Consider the following 26774-nt stretch of genomic DNA (forward strand, 5'->3'; position numbering starts at 1 on the left):
ATTGGCTGACCAAGACGAAGGGGCGAAGCCATGCAGACTAGTTTAGAAAGAGGCTTCAAATTGTCTTCTGCCCCGCGCTGAAAGTCCGTCCCTTTGGATCGTGTATGGCACCGTTCGCATGGCCCGAAGAAAATATTCGAGGCCGAAGTACCCCGGAATGCGCCTCCCATGGCCCGGCTCTCAGATTTGATTCGAGACTCGAAGCTCGAGACGCACTTTGAACCTCACAGCAGCGTCGAGACGGTCCATACCTACAATACGCCCGACCCAACATCGCGCCGACGCCTCGTGCGCAGATCCGAGCATTGGAAGCGGCAGAACAAGATTGGAGGGGGCAGCTATGGCAGTGTCTGGCTGGAGAAATGCACCCAGGGCTATCGCGACGTGCAAGTGCGAGCAATAAAGCAGATCGAAAAACATGAACAATTCGCGCACATAGATTACACCCGGGAACTAGAAGCCATTGCCAAGTTCTCGCATGCGAAGGTTTGCGTGTTTTCGCCGCTCTTCTGTCGGATGACTGGACTAATATGTCGCAAATAGTATGAGCGGTGTTTTGTCAAGTCGTTTGGATGGTATGAAAGCCCAGAGCATCTGTTTATCGCGATGGAATACCTGGACCTGGGCGACCTCCACACCTATCTGTATCGCAACCCAGCATTGCCAGAACACGACGCCAGGGAAGTGACCTATCAGATTCTGGATGGCCTAAACTTGATGCATGAGAACGAGTTTTGCCATCGAGATATGAAACCAAGTGTCGGTTCCTTTTCCCTTCCTTTTTGGTACATTTCTTAGGGACACACTATCTAATTGCTTCAATTCCAGAATATTTTGTTAAAGTCGTGTCCGCCAGATGATTGGTGGGTCAAAATAGCAGACTTTGGCATCAGCAAACGCACAGAAGAAGGTCTTGGCTTATCCACCACTGTCAAGGGCACACTCGGATACATAGCACCCGAAGTCTACGGATTCACTGAGCGCGGAAGTCCCCATGCGGTAGATATCTGGGCTGTCGGGGAAATCGCATTCCAGATGTTGACGAAGAAGTCTAGCTTTAAACATATCGGAATTCTGTCGAAATATGTAATCAATCCAGAGATATTTCCCTCTCAACTTCTGCTGGATGCCCCGGTCACTCAGCTCGGCGTGGAATTTATTGTTTCGTTAATGAACCCAAACCCAGACGAGCGAGTCACGGCCGCAGAGGCGCTGCAAAACGAGTGGATGGCGCAGCAATCTTTATCAAATGATGGGCAGGATACGTCGGCAGCAGAGCCCGCAAACGAAGCAACCTCTGTACCCACGAACGGACCGGTCATCGAGGACATGGGTACCTGGAATACTGCACATGAAGTAACATGGGATACTTCGACTATCAAGCCAGCCACAGAAATATCAGAAGTGCCACTTCCAGGAACTTCTATTATCAGGCGAAAAAGTTTACCGAAGGTGACCATGCTAGCAGAGCTCAAAGGGTCTGGCACGTCCCTTGTCCAGAAATTCGGCGATGATCTGGAGAGACTGCAACTTCAAAGCACTCTAGATCCAGCTTCGGCGAGAAGGTGCGTAATTATTACTTGGTTAATAAGGGAGAAGCTCACTCTCGTAGTGTTGAAAGCAGCCACTCAGACACCATAAGCAAGTCATTTACATCTACAGAAGTCAATGAATCAATCACACCAACCCTATCGCCGATCAGTTCTGGAATAACAAAAACACAGCCCTACACAATTGAAAGGAGCCACTCAGGGGCTACAAGCCAGTCATCCGCATCTATTCAAGAGGTGACTTTTGATGATATCAACAAACCGAGTCAATCCCCCTCCAATTCTGAACAGACAAAATCCACACCACCGCCTAAAAAGTCTCTGTGGTCACGGCTAAAGAGATATAGGAGGAGAGAGAAAGGTGCGTGGGAAGTTTCCAGGTGGTCAGTTTCTGCATGTTAACTTGGGCTTGTTTACGTATAGAAAATCGAGTTTTCGGTGTTCCCCTTAGTGTCAGCATACGGTATGCTAATGTGGCCATTTCTCTGACGGACGACAACGGTCAATCCTTCATTTACGGCTATATACCGATTATAGTCGCCAAGTGTGGTGTATTCCTCAAGAACAAGGGTATGATATATTCTTCTACTATTGGGAAAAAGAACATGCCTAATATTGTAACAAAAAAAGCAGGGACATCAGTAAAGGGTATTTTTGATACCGAAGTTTCTGAAAAACGAGTCGAAGAACTCCAATTCAAGTTCGATAATCTAGACACAATGTACGGTAAAGGCCTTCAGTGGTCAGGCTATACTGTACACGACGCCGCCTGGGTGCTCCTGACCTATTTGAAAGGGCTGCCAGAGCCGGTGATCATTTTGGAATTCTACGAAAAATTCCGCGACCCAATTCGGTCTTATCAGATGTTTCAAAGACAAGATATTCCCGAAATCTATATGACGACTATCGTCACCTATCAGAATCTCATTAGGGAACTTCCTCCTCTAAACAAACAATTACTGCTATATCTCCTCGACATTCTAGCCGTTTTTGCCTCCAAATCTGACGAAAATGGTCTAGATTCGTTGAGAATATCTGCGATTTTCCAGATGGCAATAATTTGGCATCCTCAGCATTACCATATCGCGGCAGAAAATGATCTGAGCCGAGATGTTTTGAGCTTTCTTGTTGAGAATCAAGATCACTTCCTGTTTGGAATTGAGAATCAGCCTCAAGTTCAATCTCAAGATGAGCCTGAAGTCCATAACAACAGGTCTCGCGCAGCTTCTATATAATGATAAATGGTATGAACATGTGCATAGTATGACCGTTCTAAACGGCTCCTATTCGAAACCTATGCGGAGCCGAGCCTATATGATACCTAGACAGTTTTTATCCAGTTTCTTTTCCTTTCTTTTTTCTACTATTCGGCAATTGTACCTGGTATCCAAGAGTTAGTCTTGGGGGCCAGTTGCGGTAAACAAAGTATAGGTAGCGTTCTCGATGATCTCAAAGCCCTTTTGTCCGAATGGCCTGAGATTTTTGATGTTCACTCAGGATAGAATTGAGCTGAATGCTGATCTATTTCCTGTCCCACCCTCCACGGCTCGGATCATTCCAGGTGAGCAAAAAGACCCGACTTAAAGCGGCAACGATGGGTGAAAAAGAAAAGAACATCAGAAAGGCCAGATAGAAGCTAAAAAGAGAAAAAAAGTAAAACATACAACAGACGGGATTCGCTGGTGGTCACCCACCCAACTACTAACCGGCCGGCGTGTGGCTTAAGTACGGCTGAGCGGACGGGAAGCCCTGTTTTCCACACCCTATGGTCGTATGTACTGGAATGAAGAAAGAGGAGGCTTATATAGAGTATGGATATTACTTGTGAAACATCCAGCCCCGGTCTGAGAGAATGTACACACTATGTAACTCAGAAAAGCATATCAATTCAGCGTAACGATCATCGGGAGATTGATGGAGAAACAAAAATTTCTAAGCTCCATGAGTCACCAGTCATAGCAAAGCGTCAATGCATAGGCCGATATAACCAAACCACAAGGTGTATACATTATAAATGCATGGTGAGCGAAGGACTACTATTAGAATCACAGAAACTAGACCCACATTCGCCGCGGCAAGATCACTGATAAGTGAGTGACTATATTGATGAGGCGAGAGAGCATGTATAGGATCGAGTCGCTGTGCTATCCCAATGTTCCAGAATATAATCAAACTAGGAATATATATCAACAAGACGAGCATGGAACATCATCTCCATCCTTGAGAGGACGCCAAACTCGAGCTCGTATGATGGCGTGGAGAATATTTATTGCCACGAATACCATAGCTTAACCGATCAAGATAAATAACCTTGGCGATATTTGTGAGGTTGCTCCCCGTCGTAGCTTTTAGGGTAGCTGTTGAAGCAGCTGTCTGTCTGGTTGCCATAGACTGAGAGAACGATTCATTTGAGACTTTTCTTATACGCCGTAGATTTCCTATCGTATAGATTAGGTGTAAACCCCACAACCAAAATTATATGTTAACTAGCTTCAAAAACCTCGAAGATCTATTGCATATGTAGCTGGGGATCTCGCAGGGTGAAGCCATGCATACATTGACGGGTCAATTGCTTTTAAACTTTAGATTGACGATAAAGTTAGAAGTGGGTCGGGATTGGCGGCCGCCAGCCTACCCGGTGGGCTCTAGCTTTCTAGCGTCAAACTTAAAAGTTTCTTTGTTTGACATCTGACATCAATGACCACCTCCTCGAGGACCCTCGATGGTGTATGTGTACATATATACAGATCCATATCTATGTATATGTATATGTATTATATAAATGTCTATCATTCTCCCCATAACTAAAAGGTCAAGACTAAGATGCCTCCCTCGAGCGGCGCCAGATCAAAGGACCCCGGTTGTTGTCGCTCAGTTGCATCGTCTGTCGTCGTCGCAAGGTTTTATGCGGCCGCGAACAGCCGGCATGTGCCAACTGTGTCCTCTTAAGTAGAAATGCGTCTATAGAAATAGATGATATTACTGGCCACTGCATTTAGTGTCTCCTGCGCCCCAGGCCAGAAACTTAGGCCTCACCTGGTCCCATTGGGTGCCTGGAGAAACCGGCAATGCGAGAGTAAACATCATTATGTACCCCTGTTCTTCCCTTTGTGCATTTCATTGGTTTAATTGAAAGATGACACATACATAACACAGTATCGCGTAAAATAATGTACCACTAAGGTTATGCAACTTAGACAGGAGGGCAGAATGGTTTGGCATCCATAATTTCCTGTAGTTCTACGCGGACTAACTTTCTTTGTTGCGCCTGAAAAGCACTCAGGCAGGCGTTTCCTTGGTCTGAGTCAAAAAATTTAAGCTAGACGAAATGCATTTTGTTTTGACTCTCGGGAGAACTACAGGGAGAAGACGCATATTGATTAGCAATATGTATATTGAATCTATCATCCAGTGTTTATTCTCTAGCTAGTTGATGTTGAGACCATGTATGTAAGGCAGAACGTGCCTGCGGTTGCAAATTAGGATTAACGCCTCCCAAGGAGGAGATATCTAAGCGTTTCGCTTTCATCCTTTTCACGACTACGCGAGATATCCTACTCATGAGGACGCTAAGTTCAATGCGGTGACGCTGGGCAGTTCTCCCTACGTATTAGCATCGCAACGCAATGAATGATACGTGCATTACTGAGATTTTCGCTTAGCAACAGCTACCTAGGCAAGTGGTACTCTAGACGCACAATGGTCGCCTACTTATCAACCGAGTTCGCATCCTTCTCCTCCTCTCTCCTTTTCATCCTCCCTCCTCAACCTGAACTCCCTTCTTGGTGACTTCAGCTTCAAAAGAACCAATCTTTTTCACATAAAATGAGCATTACCAGAAGCCCCATTTAGGCGACATTCTTTCGTGGCTTAATGGTCAATATTCGGTTGTGGCTTGCTCAAACCTGGTCACTGCCTACACGCCATCTTCAAATTCTGTCGGTTTTTATGTAGTGAAAATTTGCCCGACCACGTTTTCAACTCCAGAACCAGGCCAGAAACGGTATTTGGTAGCCGGAGTCGCTCCAATAACCCAACAGTAATAGACTGGGGTGCGGTAAAGATGGATTATAATAAGGCCTTGTCCTGCTCATTGATAATCACCGATTTGTTAGCATACATGATGCCATTCGACATATCCAGGCAATGCCAGGGGAGCGGCGCCACAATGCACAGCTTCATGCTCTGAGCCAGCTGATGTCCCGACGTGGCGCGGAGGAGGATGCTATCTTTGAGCTGCACCGATACGTTGGCAGTGCAAAGGATTGGACCAACAGTGGGGTTCCAGACGAGGAAGCGAAAGAACACTGGTCAGATGGCATTGCTGTGAGTAGGAAGGTTGAGAAACGACGCCAGACCTCAACGACCGGTTTCAATTCTCAATTGATTTGCTGCGCCAGAAAGCCACTGATGCACTAGCACTAATGAATTTGTTCCCGCCTAAAATATCTACCGCGTCGACTGAACGAGATATTATGGCATTTGTTATAGGAGTAGGCCTATCGCACCCACAAATCGACGATGCATCATTGCAATCAACCAGTCAGAAAATGTGAGTTTTAGTACGTCATTCGATTTCTGGATATTCTCCTTAGAATCTTAAAGCGAGGACTTAGGTCAACAGTTTGAGGGCATGTTTAAAGAGTATATGCATGGTGGTATCTTAAAAGGGCACTGCTGGGCGAGATGAGATTATCTAAGGCAACTCATTGTATATTAATATGATGTGTTAATAATATTATTATCCCTTCTCTTTATTCTCTTGGCCTAGTCTATAAGTATCAACTTGCCATTAACCCTGTTCGCGACGCGGGCCAATACTACTACCATTATTTGACTAGCAAGCGCCTTGACTCCATATATTGACGGATTAGTTTCAAACAGGGTATAGACTGTATCAGCAGTCCACTGGCCTGTTTTATGATCGACAAGAACTTCGGCTGGATCAAGACGTCTGCCGTCTACAAAAATCTCAAGGGTAGGGACATTCCCAGATGTGAACCCCGCAACAGAACCCTTAAGGGATATCATGAGCTTGCCAGCAGATGTACCTCTGGTGGATGAATCGATATTAATGGTGTGCGTATTATAGGTTCCTGATTCTAAAGAGCATTCGCGATGGTCGAGGGGAATCAAGTCAGAGGCTAGTGACGGACTAAGACAGGGTGCCACTCTACGTCGTGATTCCTGCTGATATGCATATGCAAATTTCAAGAGCTCATTGTCTGTGTATGCCTTGCCCGCAAATGTGAGGTTGACAGGCATGCGTGTATCACTCATAACACCCATTGTAACACTGACGGTCGGAACTCCCAGATGGCGTAGTGCCCGATTACCGTTGGAATACTTAATGCCATTCTTATGCGCATGAGCAGCGCTGGCTTCATTTGTTTCAATGTCGGCTTTACCGACATCGCCGTTGGCGGGGAAAACCACAGCGTCGAGACCGTGCTTGTCCATCCAGTCTTCCAAGTCACGTTTTCGCTGAGCCTCAAGAGCGACCAGTGCAGTATGCATGCCGGGGATATCATAAAGAGATGTTCGGCTTTCATGCTTGACCAGCTCGAGGAGGGAGGCGTAAGAAATGATGTTTTTCTTCTCAATGAAGCGGTCCGGTATGTAATCCGCAGGTTTGGGAAAGATGTCGCCAGCGACAACGCGGTCAAGACTTGGATAGTTAGGATCTTTATTAGCAATAAGGAAGTCATCCCAAGCATAGGCAATAATTTTACCACGTTCTAGATTGTTCCAATCAGCTGCAACGCCCACGACATTGTTGGGTTGTTGGGATATAGTATCATCTTCATAGTTGGTAACAATTGGGAAATCGGTTTCAATGACTTCGGCTCCGAGAGCTTCAATATCCTCTCTTGCGCGTTGCCAAAGTTCCTTCACAGAGTCACTGACAAAGACAGGTTTTGCCTTTGGATCGTGACCCCCGATATACATTGAAGGAACTCCGATGCGTTTCCCTCGCAGGGCATCCGGGTCCGCTAGGGTGGTGTATGTCTTTGTAATTTCAGAATTCATTTCGGGAAGTTTCAAGAATGGTTGGTCCCTCCAGAAGTCACCCTTTGTAACGTTATCGGGCTGGGTGAGCACATCCAAAATGGTCAACATATCCTCCACTGTCCTGGTTTGGGGCACAACGACATCACAAGTGGGATATAGCGGCCACATTCCACGGCAGGAAACCTTGCCTCGCGATGGAGTATACGCGACTAGACCATTATTTGAAGCGGGCGATCGTCCTGAGGATACGGTCTCAGTGCCTAGGCCGAAAGCTGCAAAACTAGCTGCTGTCGCAGTTGCAGAGCCAATCGAGGAGCCAGAACTGAAGGCGGCAGGTAGGTATGCTAGGTTATAGGGACTTTCAGCTCGCCCATAAAGGCCTCTTTGCATTCCTCCAGCGGCCATTGGGGGCATATTAGTCTTGCCGATACAAATCGCGCCTGCTTCTCGGAGCTTCGCTGCGACAAAAGCGTCCTCGTTTGGCATCAACGAACGAAAGGCTGGTGAGCCTGCTGATACAGGCATGCCACGATATTTGAAGCCATCCTTAATGGTATAAGGAATACCTTCCAGTGGCCGTGGGGGGAGGCCCATTGCGCGACGCTCGTCAGATGCTGCGGCTTCCTCAAAAAGTCTAGGATTCAGAATAGGGATAGAATTTAGATACGGCCCGCGCGTATCATAAGTTGCTATCCTTTGCAAATAGCGAGCTACAAGCTCTGTGCTAGTGATGCATCCGGAATCGAGGGCCTGTCGGATGTCTTGGAGACTGGCCTCGACTAGGTTGATCTCAGTTCCCCTCTGTTCTCTGATAGTGGGCTATTAATTATTAGCTTCTGTGCCCTCCTTGAGGTGTAAGAATTTTTACTCACGTCCGACATGATGGCCACTGCAAACCGTTGATATTTTAGATAGTATATACTGGAGTGAGATGGGCTCGCCGCTCGAGAAATTACTGAGGAATGCCAGACGCTTCCAGTACCGATGTATAATATAGAGTACTGGTAGGGAAAACACAAAGCCGAAAGGTAGAAAGAAAGGAAAAAAAAAAGTATTGGGATGCTATTTGCTATGAATCATTCGTTGTAGTCAAAGCATTTGTAGTTGCCATGAAATTTTCAGTTCGGGAAGAAAACAATCAAGTACCTAATGCCGAGTGGTCTCCCGTGCTCGGTATAACCTTCCTCAATGCTGCGATAAGGTTCAATAGGAAATCCAGGAACCCAATTGAAAGAATATAAGTTATCAGTGGGAAGAAGCTGCGGGATAATGGGTTTCAAATATCGTAATACTCCTTGGACTCCAACCTTGCAAGAATCATTCATCTCCACGCCATGGCACCACACGCTACATCCAACACAGTCTCCACGTCTATCGTTGAGCCTACAGCACCGAAAATGAAAACAGCACTGGAGGCACTCTCGCAAGGCGGCCCGCCTCTTACGGGAATCCCGTCTTTTCCCTCTCACGCAAGTCAGCGTGCTCACCAGCTTGAGCACATGGCCGCGGCCTTCCGAGTCTTCGCTCGCAAGGGATACACAGAAGGGATGGCGGGCCATATCTCTCTTCGCGACCCAGAGAACCCTCACACATTCTGGACAAACCCGCTAGGTCGTCCGTGGTGCCTAATGCGTGCCTCCGATATGGCTCTCGTTGACTATGATGGGAAAATAATTGGAGGCAACATGAGTCGCCCTGTCAACGCCGCTGGGTTCCTCATTCATAGTGCCGTGCACAAGGCGAGACCTGATGTCAATGCTGTGTGTCATGCCCATTCTCCATGTGGCAAGGCTTGGTCGACTTTTGCCCGGCCATTGGAAATGATCAATCAGGATGCCTGCGTATTCTATGGCGAAGCCCAGAGCGTATACAAACAATTTGGGGGAGTGGTGTTTGACGAAGCCGAGGGACAGAGACTAGCAGAGTCGCTGGGAGCGAAAGGCAAGGGGATGGTGTTGACGAACCATGGTCTACTGACCGTGGGCCAGACCGTCGACGAGGCTGCATATCTATTCACCTCGATGGAGAGAAGTTGCCAGGTGCAGCTTCTGGCAGAGGCTGCTGCTTCCAACGGACTTCAGAAGCAGGTTGTAGGGCAGGAAGAAGCAGAATATACGTTTAAAATGACCTCAGACGCCGATGGCTTGTATCGTGAATTCCAACCGGACTTCGAAGTGGAGGACTACCTGTGCAACGGAGAATTTCGCAAATAACTATTTGGACACAGCTCAATCATACAGTCGTATGAGGACTTATTAACATACAGTCAGCTTGTGGAATTGGAATACTATTTTTATGTCATGACTAGTGTTACCTGTCGATTTGCGACAAGCTCCATCCAAGTCATCTTTGAGTCACTACATGCTCTTTGACTCCATAAATCCTGCAGAAACTCAGCTGCAACATCAAAGTTTCGCATCCCACTTGTTTTGGCACAATTTCTCAGAAGCCTGTGAAATCTTCCCTGGAGGTCTCGTTCTAGAGCTTCAGCGGCAGCAACAAAGCCCGGCCATACAATTCCGCAGTTGACAAGACAAAAATTATGCATTTCCTCCTCGAACAATTCAAGGCTTGTGATAGTCTTTTCGGCGTATGATTGGAGCAAAAGGGGATGGAGTCCGCGTACTCTTCGGTAGAAGAATATGATAACAGCAGAGTGCATAGCCGTGACCAGGTGACACATAATGGCACGCCTAGCAGACGTCGATATAGAATCTTCAATATCCATATTGCTATTAACATCTTCTTCGTCGTTCTTCCAATCGCAGATTTCATTTTCGAGCTCTTCGCAATGACTCTGAAGCTCGGCAGTCACTTGTTCATCTCTATCCTTGAGTAACTTTATTTCATTGGCAAGACACGTAGTGCGTGAGATGAAGGACAGTAGCTGTTGTGGGAAACCATAAATGTAGCGGAATAATTCACAACTTGAGTCACTTTCTCTATGCATGGGCTCTCCAAAAAGCCCATACTCAAAGTCTCCACCGCAGGATGCATCAAGGTCCCTACCTACAAAGAAACTATGAGTCCTCAATGATGGGAATAGCATCTTGTTGAAAGAGAGTGATGGATGCAATAGTGGTGCTTTCCCTCGTGGATATATGTGCGTGCTTTCTTCAATGACACGCAAAAATAGGTAGATATAGTGAAGCAGCTTCACCTTTCTGGACTTTTTCACTTTAGGCACACCCCGAAGACTAATGAACATTTCGGCATTAAGCAGGAATGAGCGAGCCTCTGCCTGTTGGCCATTAACGACCTTGCATCCATTCGAATTAGTATACAGCGCGTATTTTTTGTAAGAGTAAGAACTCACAGAGATAGTAACTATGGTCAATATTGCCATCAAAATATCTTTATATTTTGATTTACTGTGGCCAACTAACTCGGACTCGCAGGCCCATTTAAGCTCCTTCTCCGCCAGGCATTTAAAATGTTCTCCGGTCATCCACCAATAAGTGGTATTTTCCTTTTGTTCCACATCCAATTTATCCCAGTTAAAGGCACTGACAGCCAGTATTGAGTAAAAAAGAGAGGCTTTGGCATGGGTTGTCTTCTTGAAGATACTCAACTCAGAAAAAGCGGAGAGGGCACTTGGAAAGTGTAAGATGCTCCACGGTGATTTCTGCACCCTCAGTGGAGAGAATAGCTTTCCCATCTGAGACTTGTAGTGGTCTAGAAGGAAGCGTGCTTTGGTGAGAACCGAAGCCGCCATCTCTCCATCATGGTCAAACCCGACACGAAAATCAAATCGAGAAGGCGACGCGGGTCGAAGATTGTTCACTGGTGACGAGCTAGTAATAAAAGAGGCATTTACAGGCTCATGTGTGAGATTCAAACCAGAACTGAGACCGCTAAGCGAATTAACATCGACGAGTATGTCTTCCATTGACATGAGTACGTCCGCTGTGCTTATGGCGGTTGAGTCAATCGCTGGAGAGTTGGAGTCATATCCTAAATATGTATCCACAGGACTCGCGTGTGGTAATAAAAGGCTGACGGGGACGTCGAATGAATCATTATTATTATTCACCTGGAACAAAACAAATGGACCGCGCTCGTATAGCCCGTCTATTTGTAGCTCACAATCGGTATCTAAATCATTCAGCACCTGGTCAAGCTCATGCTCCTGAACCAGTTCCTGCATCTGCCTGGACATGGACTCTTGCTCCACCTCTGTATAAAGTTAGTCTCTGCTGCTTTTAGTCAGAATCAAGGCCTCCATATCCATACCGGTGAGGAGCAAACGACGGACATGGCCACCCTCGGCCTGACCTGTGTCATCGGACAATGTAGAACCATCAGGCGTAAAGTGTACGAAACGAATCTTAACCTCGTAGCCACCGCAGATGATACCAGCACGGCAGCACTGGCTACATGCAGGACGAATTTCGTCGCATTTGACCTTGCGTCTCCGACAGGTTGGACAGCCTCTGAAGGAGCGAAGTCGTGCACGCGATGGACCCCTTCCGAAATCGCGCATATTATCTCTCGCAGATTCAGAATGAATCCATTATCAGTCAAATTACGGCGGGTGGTTGAATGGATGATAGAGGGAAAGCCTGGCCGAGATGTAGTTGAAAAAGTTTGGAAACGCGGACCGACGTCGGCGAAGCCTTCCTCCCGTATTAGATAATACCTAGTTAACTACTGTCATAGATCCAGAGGAAATAAAAGAAATGAGTACATATGGCCCTGTTTCGTAGCCTAGGGGACTTCGCATACTTGAATATTGAATGACTACTTGGCCTTTTCTTTGTTGAATTTCCTTGTCCCATGGCCAACTCCGGGGACTTAGTCGCTGAAAAGTCCAGCGATCAATCTATGAAATCCGACCTGAAAGATGTTGAATCGGCTGTTCTTGGTGTCAGTGAATCTGGCGATGTGGTCACAGTTGATCCTGCGGCCGAGCGAGCATATGGTGAGTTGCAATCCCGGAGACATCATTTGACATTTGGCGACCCGGAAGTTCTAACTTGTGCCCACAACAGTACACAAGTTAGACACCTACTTCTTGCCTTTTCTTTCGGTCATGTATTTCTTCAATTCTGTTGACCGTTCAAACTTGGGCAATGCCGAAACGGACGGATTGTCAAAAGACCTCGGCTTTGTGGGCAATGACTATAGCTTGTTGATCCTACTCTTCTATATCCCATTCGGCACCCTTGACCTGCCTCTCAACATGCTCACCAAGAAATTCTCCGCCAAAAGAACCTTGTCAACTCTGATGGTCATCTGGGGATCGATCGCCACACTGCAGTGTGCAGCCAAGAACTTCGCCGGGTTATTGGTACTTCGTCTGATCCTTGGTACCTGTGAAGCCGGCTTTTTTGCCGGAGTAGTCTTTTACCTTACTCTGTTTTACAAGCGATCTGAGCTTGGTTTCCGTGTGGCTATCTTCTTCGGCAGCGCCTTGTTAGCGGCTGCTTTCAGCGGTCTCATATCTTACGGTGTCTTCCAAATCCGAGACTCCCATGTCCATGGCTGGCAATGGCTGATGATGATTGAGGGCCTTTTGACGGTGGTCCTTGGCGTGATCTCTTTCTGGTGGCTGCCCGCATCTCCTGCATCAGCTTGGTTCCTGACCGAGAGTGAGAAGGCTGCGGCGCGAACACGTATGCTCCGTGACGCCTCCAATAAAGTCGAAGTAGCCTTCAATCTGAAGGACTGCTTTATGATCTGGAACGACTGGAAGTTTGGGCTATGGTGCATTGCTGCCTTCACATACCCTGTAGCCTTCGCCACAACCTCAAATTTCCTGCCGCAGATTGTGCAACGCCTCGGATATGATGTTATCAAAACTAACTTATGGACTGTCGCCCCCAATGCTGTTGGCTTCGTCGTTCTTCTTGTCGTTGCCAAATCATCAGACTACTTTCAAGAACGCACCTTCCATGTCCTCGGTGCTCTCCTTCTCTCTTTGATTGGAATGATCATTCTCATTACCATCGATGTGCTAAAACATAAAGGCGTCGCATATTTCGCATGCTTTCTCATGGCAGCTGGTTCCTACATCCCTTCGTGTCTCGTGCAGTCGTGGCATAATAACAACAACTTGGATGAAAACAGCCGTGCTGCTACTACGGGTCTTCTGGTTGGCCTGGGCAACTTGGCGGGAATCATGGCGGCTGCTACTTTTCGTAAGGAGTATGCACCGAAGTACATCCCCACGCTTATCGTGAGTTGCTGCTGCAATGTCATTGCGATGATTTCCGTCTTGTTTTTGGGATGTTGGATGAAGGCAGAGAATCGTCGTAGAAACAGGATACAGGGCGTTAAGCTGCGTGCTCAGGATGTCGACACTTCTGAGCTCACAGAGGGCGAGAAGTCACCCAAGTTCCGGTACTTTACTTGAGGAAACGGCTGGTACAGCTATTCATATCCAGTTGAAAAAAGATAGGGGCCAGCTCAAAGATTGTCAGGACTTTGGCGGTATTCTGCCTTGCATATGTCAACCTTTTAGAGGGACGGAAATGAGAGATAGGGAAAATATAGATTGAGGGATGATTGTGGATCGTGGAATGGCCTCCCCATCTAGATGCTGATCGATTTGTTGCATAGCGCAGGCCCCTAGCGCGATCACTATATGTGTATGAGGCTCCTAGTCGTAATCCATCCTCATGTGTGCAAAATACAATGCAAATTTGCCTTCATCAGCTGCAGAAGTGTATAGAGTATCTTTTTTTTCTTTTTCTGGTAATGAATTTTTGGATAGGAGATAGCCATTTACTATATTTTGACTCTTTGAAAAGATACTCATATCAATGGCCCGTCAAAATTAGTCTGCAAGAGTTTCTGGTTTGAAAAAACATTTATATCCGTAATACAAAAGGCATAGGCCAGCGTCGAACCAATTCAGACGCTCTACTTGTCATCTTGTTTGCTAATTTACTAGAAAGAGGCTATAAATACGACTCAAGAGAGTTTGGTTATAATGAGAAGTTATCTGCCAAGAAAAATGCTCTGGGTTTGCTTCAATTTTAGAGTTTCAGCGATGGGAAGATTCTATAGAAGCACTTAAGTACTCTCGCGCAGCTAGGAGTCTGGCTTGTATCAGCTTGAGAAACTGGTAAGTGCTATCTAGAATAGGGGTCTGAACCCCCCTTCTCCTTGCTATTTGCAGAGCGTTACCCAATATCACCTGTACCTCGATTGGATTTCCTTTATCGATATCAACAAGCATACTGGGACGAATGGATAGTCCTTCCGGAATCGAGTCAATGATCACATCCACGATATCATCTCCCAGGTCGTAGCCATCCGCCTTTGCAACTGCCGCCATTTCAGTCATAGCTGGCCTAATCATAGTATGCTCACCAAACCTTCGGATTGCACTAGTGTCAAGCTGGGTAATAGCACACATCGTATTAAACGTCCCATTCCACAGCAATTTCCGCCACCGATAAAGAACGATATCCTCCACGATTTCAACCTTGACTTTCGCGGCTCCATAGATGGACGAGAACTCCCTTAGCTTTGAATTCTCATACTCGTTGTCCAAACTAGGGCTATGGTAGGCTCCAAGAGCGAGGCGGTCACGACTATCTTGCACGACATGTCCATTGCGTTCATGAGCGCTGACGTAACTTACGCCAGAAAGTATAACGCAAGCGGGAAACGCTTGGGCAATAGTTTCTTCGATATACAGACCGTTTTGTATCAAAACAATGGTAGTATAGCCCTGTTTAACTGCCGGCCCAATAATAGAGGGTAAGTCGGTGGTCTCTGGGACATTCTTCATAGTGACCACAATGTATTCAAAAGGCTCAGAGGGGTCAGCCGAGGGTATGCAATTCACAACTATTAGCACGTCTCATCAGTTCGACCGTTTTTGTATATACATAGATAAATGAAGATATAAAATCCACAAATCATACCTGCGCTAGGTCTCCAACCAGACAGTTTTCCGTGATCAATGGATTCTATCTCAAACCCATGTCTGTTGACCTGATCAAAATTGGATCGTAAAACTGCTGTTACGGACGCTTGTAGGGACCTTTCCAAGGCGACGCAGACCAGTGTTCCTACACCCCCAGCACCGACTACCAAAATTCGGAAGTTGGGAATAGTTGAATCCGCCGACATGGTATACTATTTGTGGCTTCTATAAGATATAGAAGAATATGGCTGAATTGTCAAACCCGCAAATCTGATGGCTCAAAAGTAATTGCTTTCAAACATCGCACTGAGTATGGATAGAAAAGCCCAATAGATTCGAGATAATGACTCTAGTCCTTGCGAGATGTTGATTGCATTATTTGTTTATGGATTGAGGAGGAGAAGCTTCTAGTGGTGGAGAGAGGGCCAAGGCCTTTTCGCTATCACTTGCCGTCCGGCAATTTCTATGTACGTGCATTCTTTACTGGAAAATATTTTCTAATTATTTTCCAGATAAGGAGCTGATTTTATGCCGAAATTATAATTTCGTAGTTACAAAATGCTAACCCTAGTTAGATCAAATCCTCATTTTCTATATATTTTCCTATTTTTTCCTATAGAACCAATCAAACCTGGGTAAATACTAGATTAATAGGAGAAAAAAAGAGGTACCGCTTAGTAATCCGTAAACCGCTATGTTAACTTATCAGTCCTCCTAAACCACCAACGGAAACTCTCACCGACCTACATGTTGATGCACTGATGCAGTACCTACCGATATTGGTGGAATGTGGCAAATGTTGGGTCATGTGGTTCATATAATTGGTAATGTCTAATTTACGCACGTTATCCTGCCCAGGAAACCTTACAAAGAAAGTATGGTAGGGTTGTGAAAACTTCCAGATCACCAGCCCTAGCCCTAGCCCTAGCCCTAGTCCTAATCGGATGACATGCATGATCTATTATCTTGTCTCCAAGTAGTTAACAAACAACCTTGCTTGATATGAATTACAGACTCAATAAAATAGGCCAAGTATTTTTCTCAATCTAATATATGATAAAGTATAATCTTGAGTGTGCTGAGATCGGCTGCTATGACACTTCATCCTGCACGGAAACTAGCAAGATCTAGGATAGGATTGATGACCTCCATGAAATGCAACATGGTACTATTGTAACACAAGCCGTGACGCTTTAATTCTTTGGCCAAGCTAGTCTCTCATATCCTTTCTAGGGTGAAAAGAAGCCTAAATCTGAACAACGATGTCAACTCGACCTCCCTCACATCTTTCCTTCCTCTGCCCTGTCCCTGCCACTGCTATTCAAGAGGACTAAGAAGCAAAAAAGATACGTAAAAAAAGCAAAAATACATACAACAGACGGGATTCGCTGGTGGTCACCCACCCAACTACTAACCGGCCGGCGTGTGGCTTAAGTACGGCTGAGCGGACGGGAAGCCCTGTTTTCCACACCCTATGGTCGTATGTGGTAGGAGGATTGAGGAAGAGGATCATATTGCATATCATTAGGATCTATCGTGGTACTTTGACATACAAATGCTCTCATTTGGCTTCGAAATATCTCTTCGCTTTCAGTTCGCCCCCCAACCCTCTTTAAGCAGAGCCATGGAAGCTTCATCGCATGCATCATGATTAGAAGCGATTGTTCCTGGAGCAGTTGGTCCAGGATCATGGAAAGCCTTAACAGATCTTACATGTCCTTTGGATACCTCAAGAATTGTGCCGTTCTCAATTGGAACGCTCTCTCCGTCATTTGTCCCGCCAAACCGTGAATTGATTTCGTCTTTCTCCACCAATGCTAGCATGACTGCAGCAATTTCCTTGGGTTCAATCCACACATCCCGTTCATCATCAATCATAATAATCTTCTCGGCATCTTCAACGTACATGGGAGTTCTTGTGATGCCCGGTGCCACAGCCACTATACGCATACCTATCGTATCAATACGCTTCATCGATCGCACAAAGCCACTTATGGCATGTTTTGTTGCATCGTAAATGGGCGTGGAGAAGCTTGTTCCTTGTGCACTGGTGCTGGAGATCAGGACTAGAGTCTTTGGGCCCTTCTTCTTCGAGTTCAGATATCTGGCGACGGCCAGCTGGCTTGTGCGTACTGGATGGACGAAGTTGACATCAATTTGCGCATATCCGTCACCTTCGACGTCGTCTTTGCTTTCTGGGCAACCAGGTGGGAACCAGAAGCCGCTCCATTGCTATACGTAACCAACGATCAGTAACGTTTGGTGGGTACATACTATTAGGTGATTATTACATACCGGTTCATAAACGCCAGCGCCTGGACAGACAATATCAACACCCCCAAATTCTCGCTCCGCGACTTCAAACATGCGATTTAGATGCTTCCAAGATCGAACGTCTGTTTCTTGGAACACCGCTCTGCCAAGACCCTCTGCTGGTGAAGTATAAGCATCCACCACCTTTTGGCCTTCGGGCCGTAACCGCAGATCAGCTAGAACAACATTGCAACCTCCATCCAAGAGGAGTTGTGTAAAGGCAAGGTTTATGCCACTCCCAGCGCCAGTGACAATGGCTGTCTTGCCGCTCACTGATTGAGACATTGTTTGAGTAGCTCATATAATGGATGTTCAAAAGTGAAGAAAGAAAGCAACCTTGGAAATCCTCCATATATATATTTACGATCCGGCCTATGGACGAAACATTTTCCCTCGGTCAAAGCAGTAATCTCCATGGCTGTTCCTAGTAGAGCATGAAGCACCACTTTGCAGCATGCAATAGGCCAAGATAAGGTGTGAAGATAAGGACCGAACGGAAATGGTAGGTTTCCCCAGTATGGGGAAACCTAGATCCGGACCGACAGCTCAAAATTTAGTCCGAAAATATGCACGACTTGAGGATATTTTTTAAAGCTCAGAGAAACCGGAAGGGCGTACCGGCTCTTAGGCTTCAGAAAAAATGTCAAACGGGGTTATCTCTGGGTCATTTAACTTATTGTTCCTACCTACCGTCTTTTCGGTCTTCTTTATTCTCCGATGTTCTCAAATTTTGCTGGCAAAGTTCAGTTACCCATTCATATACTCGCAGACAGCGATACAGCATCAATCCTCGCATGAAAGAGGTCAGTTTCACCGGACTTGACAAGTATAGAACTGTAGTAGAGCCAGGTTATAACGAACAGAAGGCCTCTCCGAATCTTAATTATGTCTAAATTAGAAATAGGAGATGTTTCTAATCTGAATAGTCATGTATACTAGTAATCCAGAAGGTTCTTCATGCTATAATACAATAGATTCTATGCACATGATTTGGGATCGAAGGGACCCTTCAATTTGTTATACCCAGACTCTCCTGGTATTAATGGGAGACAAAGGGGCTATATCCATGACCGTGCTTCCACCTCTGGCTTGACTACTTGGAGACGATATTTCCAAGCCAAGCACACAATATATTTAAACTAGTTTCACAAGTTTCTGCGACCGCTTCATCTCGGTGTCAGCGTAACATTCAGGCGATCTGTCAGAACTGCGGCCACGAATTCCTTTCTTGAGGGAAGCGGTACAGGTTTCCAATCAACGTTTGCTGCATTGTGGTTGACACACCGATGCAGAGCTTGGGATTGCTCTGTTATATGAATGCGGTAATCTCTAACGAGTTGCGACAAAGAGACGTAGAGCTCATAGTAAGAGAAACTGGCTAGTCAGCGGAACTTTGCAAACAGAAGACTGGCTTTGTGTAGGATAGCTCACTGTGCTCCAATACATGTATTCGCTCCTCTTGAAAAGGGTATATAAAAGTCGTCTCTCAACTGGTTCTTGCTATTTTCAGATCCGTCTGGCGTGAGCCATCGATATGGGTTGTATTCTTTAGGATTTGGAAACGCAATAGGATCGCGTAGGTACCAAATGGGAGAAGACGACAGAATAATCTGAGAATTTAGTTTTAGTAGTTTTAGCATTTGTACCAGAATATGATGAACAGACTCACTCCTTCAGGGATGAACTTCCCATGAAGCTCGACTCCGCCTTGTGGGACAACTCGAGGCAACATAACCGCAGCAGCGCCGGCCCAGCGAATGCCTTCTTTCACACATGCTCGTAGTTTTGGTACCACTTCTAGACTGGCAATTGATGTTGGGAAGCCGATGCTTTCAAGATCTTCATACAATTGATCTTGGAATCGAATGTTCTGGCCAAGGGCCCAAATAATGTGCGCCAGAGTTGCGGAAGTAGTATCCGTTCCCGGGCCAAGGTTTTCTTTGGCCTCAGAGAGCGCTGTTTCTGGAGGCAGACCCGATTGTGTCAACGTATATATCAAGTTGGATTTAAATGAAGTGTCTTCCGTAAGAGCACTGGCCCAAGCGCTTTCAGCCCACTGCATGTTCACATAAGCCGAGTGTGACTGGTAACTACTCTGTTTGATTCCGGGTACTCACATTTCGAAAGTCTTGAATATGCTGACTGTTTGGGAGTTGATACCCAGTGGCCCACTTGAGGGCAAAGTTGAACATACTTAATATGTTAAAAAGGCCAGGGAAATTAGTGAACTGTTGGAGAGCGTTAGATCTATATATTCAACATCATACGTCCAGCGAAACTCACAAGTGGCATCCAAGTTGCCATTTCATCATTCACAGTTACCATGCTCAATTCCTTCATGTCGTTCCACGCGTTGATAGCACCAATGGCTGTACCAAAACTGAATTCGGCTGAATTTCGTCAGTTGTGCATGTTCCACTTGGAAGCCAATCGTTCCACATACAAACAATATCGGCCTCAAGAGCTCTACAAGCCGACATTAAGTCAATCTTGGAGCAATCGGCACCTACGCATCTAACCCAATGCGCAACATGCTTGACCATCAGGCCTTCAAGATTAGATATTTTGCTCCGACTATAGAGCTGACCCATGAGTCGCCGTCTCTGCGAATGCTCGCTTGGATCACTGTAGGTTGAAAACACTTAGAAAGCAGTCCACCTTCAGTTACCAATGGGACGGAGACATGCTGACATCACCGAGAAAAGTGCTGGATGGCCACCTTGAACAAAGCCTCCGTAGGCCTTAGGATCTTTCCTGAACTTGCTTCCAGCTCCGTGGACCTTCTCATAAGTGCCAAGTGAATAAAACGATACTTCGTTGTGCGATATACGAATCAAGGGCCCTATATACGCGTAAGTCCTCTGTCTCAGAATGACGATACGTTTTTTTATGGCCGGTGTCTACCTAGCTTCTCGTGAAGATCCGGCAGATCTTGGGTGATTAAACCTCGGAATTCGCGAGGAAAGGCCCATAAATATCGGGAATATGTGGCCAAGGGCCCAGCACTCGGAATGCTTGCTATAGGCGATGATCTCGCACGGTAGACTCTCTTACTTCCATCAGAAAATCCAATCAGGCCTACACGGATTGTACTAGGACTCACCGACACAAAGCTAGCACACACGACGGCGGCAGCCACAAATAGCAGATTATTGACCAATATCATACCTACTGATTTCTTCGAAAGTTTGATCCCTCAGCCGCAAAGAGGGATTAGTAGACCTACACAGTCGGATCTCAACCAATCCATACGTGGTTATTTATTAGTATTCAGGGCCCCGAGATATAGTTGTGGGACGTCCTTGGTAGCCTATCACGCCATACACTGTTCCGTGTCCCCGGAACTCATTCAGTCCTAATACGTGCGTAATCTGTTGCTATATTGCAGCAGCGTACTGGTGTATACAGCCCTTTCACGGTTTACCGCTTCCTCCCGGGTCAAGTTAACATTGTAAAAAGCGTGGAGCTTTCTCTGACTGGCACGGGTGTTTACTTCTTTCGAGCCCAAAACCGTGCTGCGTCGATGGCGACATCAAACGTTAATATTCCACAATTTGTTAGCTTGGTTGAAGTTAATTATAGTCTTGTGCGGACTCTTCAAATATGCGGTACAGGGGTGTACGTGGAGATTTCATAGCACATAGGCAATTTCGACCGCCAGTAGACTGACTAAAGGACGACTCCTTAAGAACCACAAGTTCTTCAGACTGGTGTCAACATCGGTGTGAATCAGTCGGATGAGGAAGTTTTGAGGTATTGCGAGCTTGATTGTTGACTCTTACTGGTAGGCACGATTGGGCTATAGACCGGTATGTCTTGGTTAGCAAATATAAAAGAGTCTATGGGCGTCTCTTACGCATATATAAAATAGGTGCTGAAGAGAAGTTATAACTATCTTTATAATTTTGCAACTAATTTCAGTAAGTCCCCGCTAGTGTCTTCAACTGTGATCCTGTCTTCTTATTGACTGTGCATCATAACCGTCGTGATCGTTCTAGCTGCACTATATTTCATTGGTAGTGTTAGAGTGACATTCTCCACTGGTATAGCAGCAGGTGGTAATCTGGCTTTTTGGTAAGGTTCGCCTAAGATCTACATGAAGTTTCTTGCCCTAACGACTATCCAGGACAAGCTTCTTGGTTACCTGCCTCTTCACATTTATCACAGCTGCCGTGATAGCTGAGATATGTTCATCTTTGCCTCTTGCTGGGTCTATCTACCTATGGGCTGCAGAGGCTGGGTTTCATCGTTGCATGGTGGAGCACGACTGCATGGACAACTTTTTGCGCTAGTAAGGCAGCTGGGTTCAAGCGGAAAATATCGAGCAATGAAAGGCTGATTTCATACTCAAGCAATACCCAGGGGGCAGTCAATTACATGCCTTCGGTAAGTTCGGCGGCGCTTGCTACATAGGTGGTGCTGGGGACTTTGACGATGAATTTCCTAAGTTTTCATAGGAGACCGTCGTATTCAATCTCAATTTCCCTGCAGATACCGATGATGTCAAATTCCGAGCCGTGTAATGGATTTGTACTGAGGCGATGTTGGCAGCTGCAGCAATCTGGAATCTACTCTCCGTATGTCGTGTTTCCCCCGTGGAAATGAGATTTGTCACAGATTACTAACTCACGACGTAGCTTGATACTTCAAATGGATCTTCTCCGTGTCGACTGCTTTTGTGCTTCAAGATTTTGCTAGCAGCTGCCTATGGATTAATTTCTTTTGGTCGCCTATTCTTCACTCCCAAAAGCTTCCCAAAGCCTGCTTGGAGCTTGGGCTGTTTCAGGCCATTTCAGTCGTTTGGAATGCCTGGGTTGTTGCGGTTCTGTATTCGCCATACATCTTCCCCATCTCAGCTAGCACACTGAATTATGCCCCGGTGATTATGGCCATCGTCACAGTATTTGCGCTCATCTCGTGGTGGATCATTCCAGCAGAGAACTGGCTCCCTAACAAAAGTATCCAGCATATGCTGGACGCAGACGACACGGCGCGAAGCTCTGATTCGGCTTGATTGATTACCCTGAGGGAATACAATTCATTGTGCATCAAGCCAAAACAAGGCCGCCTGGACGCGTGTGAGTAACATACAAGGATGGCGAAGATAAGGCCCGAACGGAAAAGGCAGGTTTCCCCAGAGTGGGGCAACGCGCCTGAAGACCGATCCCATTGGTCCAAAATTTAGTCGCAGCGGCCCAAAAAGTTCAAATTGGTTCAAAAAAAGGGTTTAAATTCAATTTGAACACAAGTGTTAATCTAATTTGTTATTAGCTTTGAGTCGCTTCAAGTGTGAGCCCATGTATGGATCTTTTCTTCGAATAAGCAAGTTATCATCTAATTCTAGGAGATCTATGTATTATATCCCATGTGAGGAAACCAGCCAGATCTTGGACCGGTCCGAGTGAGTTACTGTACTGTATGTAATCATTTTGGAGCAACGCGATCTGTACAGATCCCGAGATGGCAAACGCCCTACTGTACCAGAAGTGAACCCGGATAAAGAAGGAATACTTGAAACCAAATGAGTGGCTGAAGCTCAATTTACCATGATCACAACCAAATTTTCAATGGGGATTTTACTTAGCAACATAATTATCATATCCAACGTCTAAAAGTCTATCGCTGCATGTAGCCTCCATCAACGAAGAGAGAGGTTCCAGTCACATATGAGCTGCGGCCCCCTGAGAGATAGATAACACCGTCGGCAATCTCCTGAGCCATAGCAGCTCTTCCCATTGGAGTCATAACTGCAACCTTCTCCTCCATGACTTTCTGAATTTCAGGTGAGTTCAGTGTCATCGGGGTGTAGGTATAACCCGGACAAATGGCGTTGATTCGAATACCATCTTTCGCGTAGTCCTCCGATGCTGTCTTGGTCAGACCGATGATAGCGTGCTTCGATGCAACATAAGATGTAGATAGAGGCGTTGCAATGTGTCCCTGAATAGAGCCGAAGTTGACGATCGAGCCGCGTTGCAATGGACGACCGTCTATGACTGATAGGATGCACTCTTGCTGCAGCATCTGTTTGGTAGCTGCCCTCAAAACAAAGAATGCTCCATTAATGTTCACGTCCGTGACACGCTTCCAGTCTTCTGTCTTTGCGTAAGCGATGCCGCCTTTATGTTTGAATGCAAGACCGGCGGCGCTAGCAACGTAATCGACTCGGCCGAAGGCATTGACGACCTTGTCGAAAGTTTGGTTGACTTGGTCTTCGTCGGCGACATCGAGAACATAGGTTTCAACTCGAAGCGGCTTTCCGCCTGGTGTGTAGGCTTTTTCTTCGATTTCTTTCTTGGTTGCTAGCAGGCCGTCTTGATTGATGTCCAGCAATGCCAGACCTGCACAGCCGTCTCTTGCGTATGTCAAAGCACAGGCTTTGCCAATACCAGAGCCTGCTCCAGTAACCAAAGCAATACCTGAGATATCCATTGTGCTTGTTTGCGTATTTTGCCTTTGTTCGCTCGCTCTTTGATTGCCAGGATTTTTGCGTTTATCTCTTCGGAATCAAATTGGGCGGCTGGCCATTGTATTTAGTTGCTCTTAAATAGGAGACAATTTTCATTAATGATAAGCCAAATTTACCTCTCTTTTTTTTTGGAAATGAAAAGGAAAAGCCCCCCCCCCACATAAGCTTTATCTTCTGATAGAAGAGTAAAGTGATCTAACAATAGGACTTTAGCATTTGCCAGGCGTCGACGATAGCCCACATGCCTTGGATTCCAAAGCGGAAGTTTATCCCCAGACTAGGGCCCGCAACTGCTCGATAACCTCAACTGGGCTACGCTAACATGAGCTATATTCAGCCTTAGATACCTTACTGGGCTGGTTTCTGCATTGCCGGCACGTACAGAATTAGCCGATCTGCTTCTGCCTGCTGATAGACGTGTCGGATAAGGAAGTCTTATGTACTCTTATCTCTACGGAGTACTCATAACTTGGGACATCCCGCCTCCCCTGGTAAAAACTTCCCAAAGTACAATATCAAACACACGTCTTTGATCGCATGAGCATGGTGATGAGCACGACAGGAAAGTCGTGGAATCGTGTTCGCTCCGAGAATTGCATGAGATAAACCCAACAGGCAAGAGTAATTTAGATCCATTAGCACGACGTCTCATATGTATATGTTCTGAGAATATTTCTTTACTCTCGCTATCTCTCTATCTCTCAGTTGACTCTATTTATTGTCGTTGTCTTACTCCCACTGTTTCAAAGCCCTTTAAATCAAACCGTTCATTTTCCTACGTGCACGATGGCACCTGCGAAAATTGTCCCGTACGATGTTTTTATAATCGGCGCTGGTCTCTCCGGCCTGTCGAGTTTATACCACATCCGAAAGCGATTCCCTTCCTGGACTGTCAGGGTCGTTGAATCCGCTCCGAGTGTAGGAGGCACTTGGTATTGGAACTGCTATCCTGGCGCGCGCTTCGACTCCGAATCCATTTCGTATCACCTATTCTGTGACAAGGAGCTCCTGCAAGAGTGGGAGTGGTCCGAGGCTTTTGCTTCCCAGAAAGAAATCCTTAGATATGTCGAACGTTTCGCCGAGAAGAACGAGCTTCACAGCGACATTCAATTCAACACTACCATTAAGTCTGCACACTGGCTAGATGACGAAGGCATTTGGCTATTCATGGATTCGGATGGTGTAGAATATAGAGCGAGATTCTTAATCAGCTGCCTGGGCCTTCTATCCAATCCTTCCGTACCAAAAATACCAAATATCGAAAACTTTGCTGGCGAGGCATTCCATACCTCTCGGTTCCCCAAGGACTTCGTGCTCAGCCGCGATCTCAAGGGGAAGCGTGTTGGTGTGATAGGCACAGGGTCTACGGGCATCCAAACATGCACGGCCGTAGCCCAGGAACCAAGCATCGAGTCTCTGACAGTGTTCCAACGAACGGCACAATGGGCAGCTCCCCTGCGCAACTACAAAATATCCAAAGAGCAGATGCAAGGGTATAAGAAGACCTATGATACGATCAAACAGCAGTGTGCGGATAGTCCTCAAGGGTTTTTATACTCCCCAGACCCCCGAAAGTCCCTCGAAGTCACCGAGGAAGAGCGATTGGCGCTATGGGACAGACTCTGGGAAGAACCTGGGTTTGGAAAATGGATGAGCGTTTTCAGTGACACGTACGTCGACCACAAAGCCAACAAGCTCTATTCGGACTACGTGGCTGCCAAGATTCGGGCGAGAGTTAACGACCCAACTATTGCCGACAAACTGATTCCAAAGAACCATGGCATCGGTACGCGAAGATTGCCTCTTGAGAGTGGATACTTCGAGATTTACAATAAGCCCAATGTACATTTGGTCGACCTCAAAGAGACACCCCTGGAAACCGTGTCGGGAAAGAAAATGATTACCTCAGACGGCAAAGAGCACGAGCTTGACGTCTTGATCTTTGCCACTGGATTTGATGCCATCACCGGCTCATTTGTTCGGGTTGATTGGACCTCAAAATCAGGTCGACCTCTGATTGGAACTAGCACTACAGAAAAGGGGAAACGTGCTATCTGGCTTGACCACCGACCAAGTACGAATATGGGCATCCTTGTACACGATATGCCCAACATGTTTATGATCCTGGGACCACACCAGCCGTTCGGAAACATTCCTCGAAGTATCGAGCACGCTGTGCAAGTTACAATGGATCTATTGGAGCATTGCAAAGAACATGGATATACGCGAGTTGAGTCGACGAAGAAAGCTTGTGATCAATGGGGCGAGCATGTTCTTGAGTGCGGTCGAGGCCTTTTGTCAAACGAAGTTGACAGCTGGTCTACTGGTGTCAACACAAACGTGGAGGGGAAATCTCAAAGGTTTGTTGCTAAGTATTCTGGAAGTGTTCCTGAATATCGTAAAAGGTGTGAAGAGAACAAAACGAAAGATTGGCAGGGCATTGTATTTAAATGATATACTTTTCTTTTTGTCGAGTGCCCTTCATTAGAAATGACTTTTGATGCTTGATTTATGTAGTGATAATCCAGTTTACTGTTTCGTTTTTCCTGTT

The 26774-nt window shown here is 46.2% G+C and overlaps 11 protein-coding genes across 11 annotated transcripts, besides 4 other annotated features; 5 read left to right on the plus strand and 6 right to left on the minus strand.

Moving 5' to 3' along the window:
- Window positions 1-168: 168 nt before the first annotated feature.
- On the plus strand, window positions 169-2785 carry UA08_00881 (hypothetical protein; the record flags this gene model as incomplete). The annotated part of the gene is made up of 6 exons (XM_020260736.1): window positions 169-486; window positions 544-759; window positions 829-1565; window positions 1613-1911; window positions 1974-2120; window positions 2184-2785. 6 exons carry the CDS (start codon window positions 169-171, stop codon window positions 2783-2785), a joined length of 2319 nt encoding a protein of 772 aa, XP_020124557.1.
- Window positions 2786-3196: 411 nt separating this feature from the next.
- Window positions 3197-3357: a repeat region (Identified by RepeatMasker using a combination of RepBase library and repeat library created with RepeatScout).
- Window positions 3358-5363: 2006 nt separating this feature from the next.
- Window positions 5364-5439: a repeat region (Identified by RepeatMasker using a combination of RepBase library and repeat library created with RepeatScout).
- Window positions 5440-6317: 878 nt separating this feature from the next.
- Window positions 6318-8443, minus strand: UA08_00882 (hypothetical protein; the record flags this gene model as incomplete). Its single annotated transcript, XM_020260737.1, has 2 exons — window positions 6318-8381; window positions 8435-8443. 2 exons carry the CDS (start codon window positions 8441-8443, stop codon window positions 6318-6320), a joined length of 2073 nt encoding a protein of 690 aa, XP_020124013.1.
- Window positions 8444-8896: 453 nt separating this feature from the next.
- Window positions 8897-9775, plus strand: UA08_00883 (hypothetical protein; the record flags this gene model as incomplete). Its single annotated transcript, XM_020260738.1, has 1 exon — window positions 8897-9775. The coding sequence occupies one exon, from the start codon at window positions 8897-8899 to the stop codon at window positions 9773-9775; it is 879 nt and encodes a 292-aa protein (XP_020124559.1).
- Window positions 9776-9855: 80 nt separating this feature from the next.
- On the minus strand, window positions 9856-12045 carry UA08_00884 (hypothetical protein; the record flags this gene model as incomplete). Its single annotated transcript, XM_020260739.1, has 4 exons — window positions 9856-10571; window positions 10879-10889; window positions 10949-11738; window positions 11796-12045. 4 exons carry the CDS (start codon window positions 12043-12045, stop codon window positions 9856-9858), a joined length of 1767 nt encoding a protein of 588 aa, XP_020124012.1.
- Window positions 12046-12338: 293 nt separating this feature from the next.
- On the plus strand, window positions 12339-13917 carry UA08_00885 (hypothetical protein; the record flags this gene model as incomplete). Its single annotated transcript, XM_020260740.1, has 2 exons — window positions 12339-12483; window positions 12554-13917. The coding sequence occupies 2 exons, from the start codon at window positions 12339-12341 to the stop codon at window positions 13915-13917; spliced, it is 1509 nt and encodes a 502-aa protein (XP_020124011.1).
- A 633-nt stretch (window positions 13918-14550) lies between these two features.
- On the minus strand, window positions 14551-15647 carry UA08_00886 (hypothetical protein; the record flags this gene model as incomplete). The annotated part of the gene is made up of 2 exons (XM_020260741.1): window positions 14551-15362; window positions 15440-15647. The coding sequence occupies 2 exons, from the start codon at window positions 15645-15647 to the stop codon at window positions 14551-14553; spliced, it is 1020 nt and encodes a 339-aa protein (XP_020124556.1).
- Window positions 15648-16347: 700 nt separating this feature from the next.
- Window positions 16348-16383: a repeat region (Identified by RepeatMasker using a combination of RepBase library and repeat library created with RepeatScout).
- A 410-nt stretch (window positions 16384-16793) lies between these two features.
- Window positions 16794-16950: a repeat region (Identified by RepeatMasker using a combination of RepBase library and repeat library created with RepeatScout).
- Window positions 16951-17031: 81 nt separating this feature from the next.
- On the minus strand, window positions 17032-18039 carry UA08_00887 (hypothetical protein; the record flags this gene model as incomplete). The annotated part of the gene is made up of 2 exons (XM_020260742.1): window positions 17032-17673; window positions 17737-18039. The coding sequence occupies 2 exons, from the start codon at window positions 18037-18039 to the stop codon at window positions 17032-17034; spliced, it is 945 nt and encodes a 314-aa protein (XP_020124555.1).
- A 1142-nt stretch (window positions 18040-19181) lies between these two features.
- On the minus strand, window positions 19182-20287 carry UA08_00888 (hypothetical protein; the record flags this gene model as incomplete). Its single annotated transcript, XM_020260743.1, has 6 exons — window positions 19182-19364; window positions 19424-19810; window positions 19872-19982; window positions 20038-20144; window positions 20198-20220; window positions 20265-20287. 6 exons carry the CDS (start codon window positions 20285-20287, stop codon window positions 19182-19184), a joined length of 834 nt encoding a protein of 277 aa, XP_020124266.1.
- A 1070-nt stretch (window positions 20288-21357) lies between these two features.
- Window positions 21358-22768, plus strand: UA08_00889 (hypothetical protein; the record flags this gene model as incomplete). Its single annotated transcript, XM_020260744.1, has 7 exons — window positions 21358-21372; window positions 21543-21563; window positions 21626-21674; window positions 21804-21828; window positions 21881-22045; window positions 22107-22140; window positions 22505-22768. The coding sequence occupies 7 exons, from the start codon at window positions 21358-21360 to the stop codon at window positions 22766-22768; spliced, it is 573 nt and encodes a 190-aa protein (XP_020124265.1).
- Window positions 22769-23370: 602 nt separating this feature from the next.
- UA08_00890 (hypothetical protein) lies at window positions 23371-24186 on the minus strand (the record flags this gene model as incomplete). Its single annotated transcript, XM_020260746.1, has 1 exon — window positions 23371-24186. The coding sequence occupies one exon, from the start codon at window positions 24184-24186 to the stop codon at window positions 23371-23373; it is 816 nt and encodes a 271-aa protein (XP_020124450.1).
- Window positions 24187-25009: 823 nt separating this feature from the next.
- On the plus strand, window positions 25010-26677 carry UA08_00891 (hypothetical protein; the record flags this gene model as incomplete). Its single annotated transcript, XM_020260747.1, has 1 exon — window positions 25010-26677. The coding sequence occupies one exon, from the start codon at window positions 25010-25012 to the stop codon at window positions 26675-26677; it is 1668 nt and encodes a 555-aa protein (XP_020124451.1).
- Window positions 26678-26774: the final 97 nt, after the last annotated feature.

Source organism: Talaromyces atroroseus (genome assembly GCF_001907595.1).
Source record: "Talaromyces atroroseus strain IBT 11181 chromosome Unknown scaffold_0, whole genome shotgun sequence".
Lineage (NCBI taxonomy): Eukaryota > Fungi > Ascomycota > Eurotiomycetes > Eurotiales > Trichocomaceae > Talaromyces > Talaromyces atroroseus.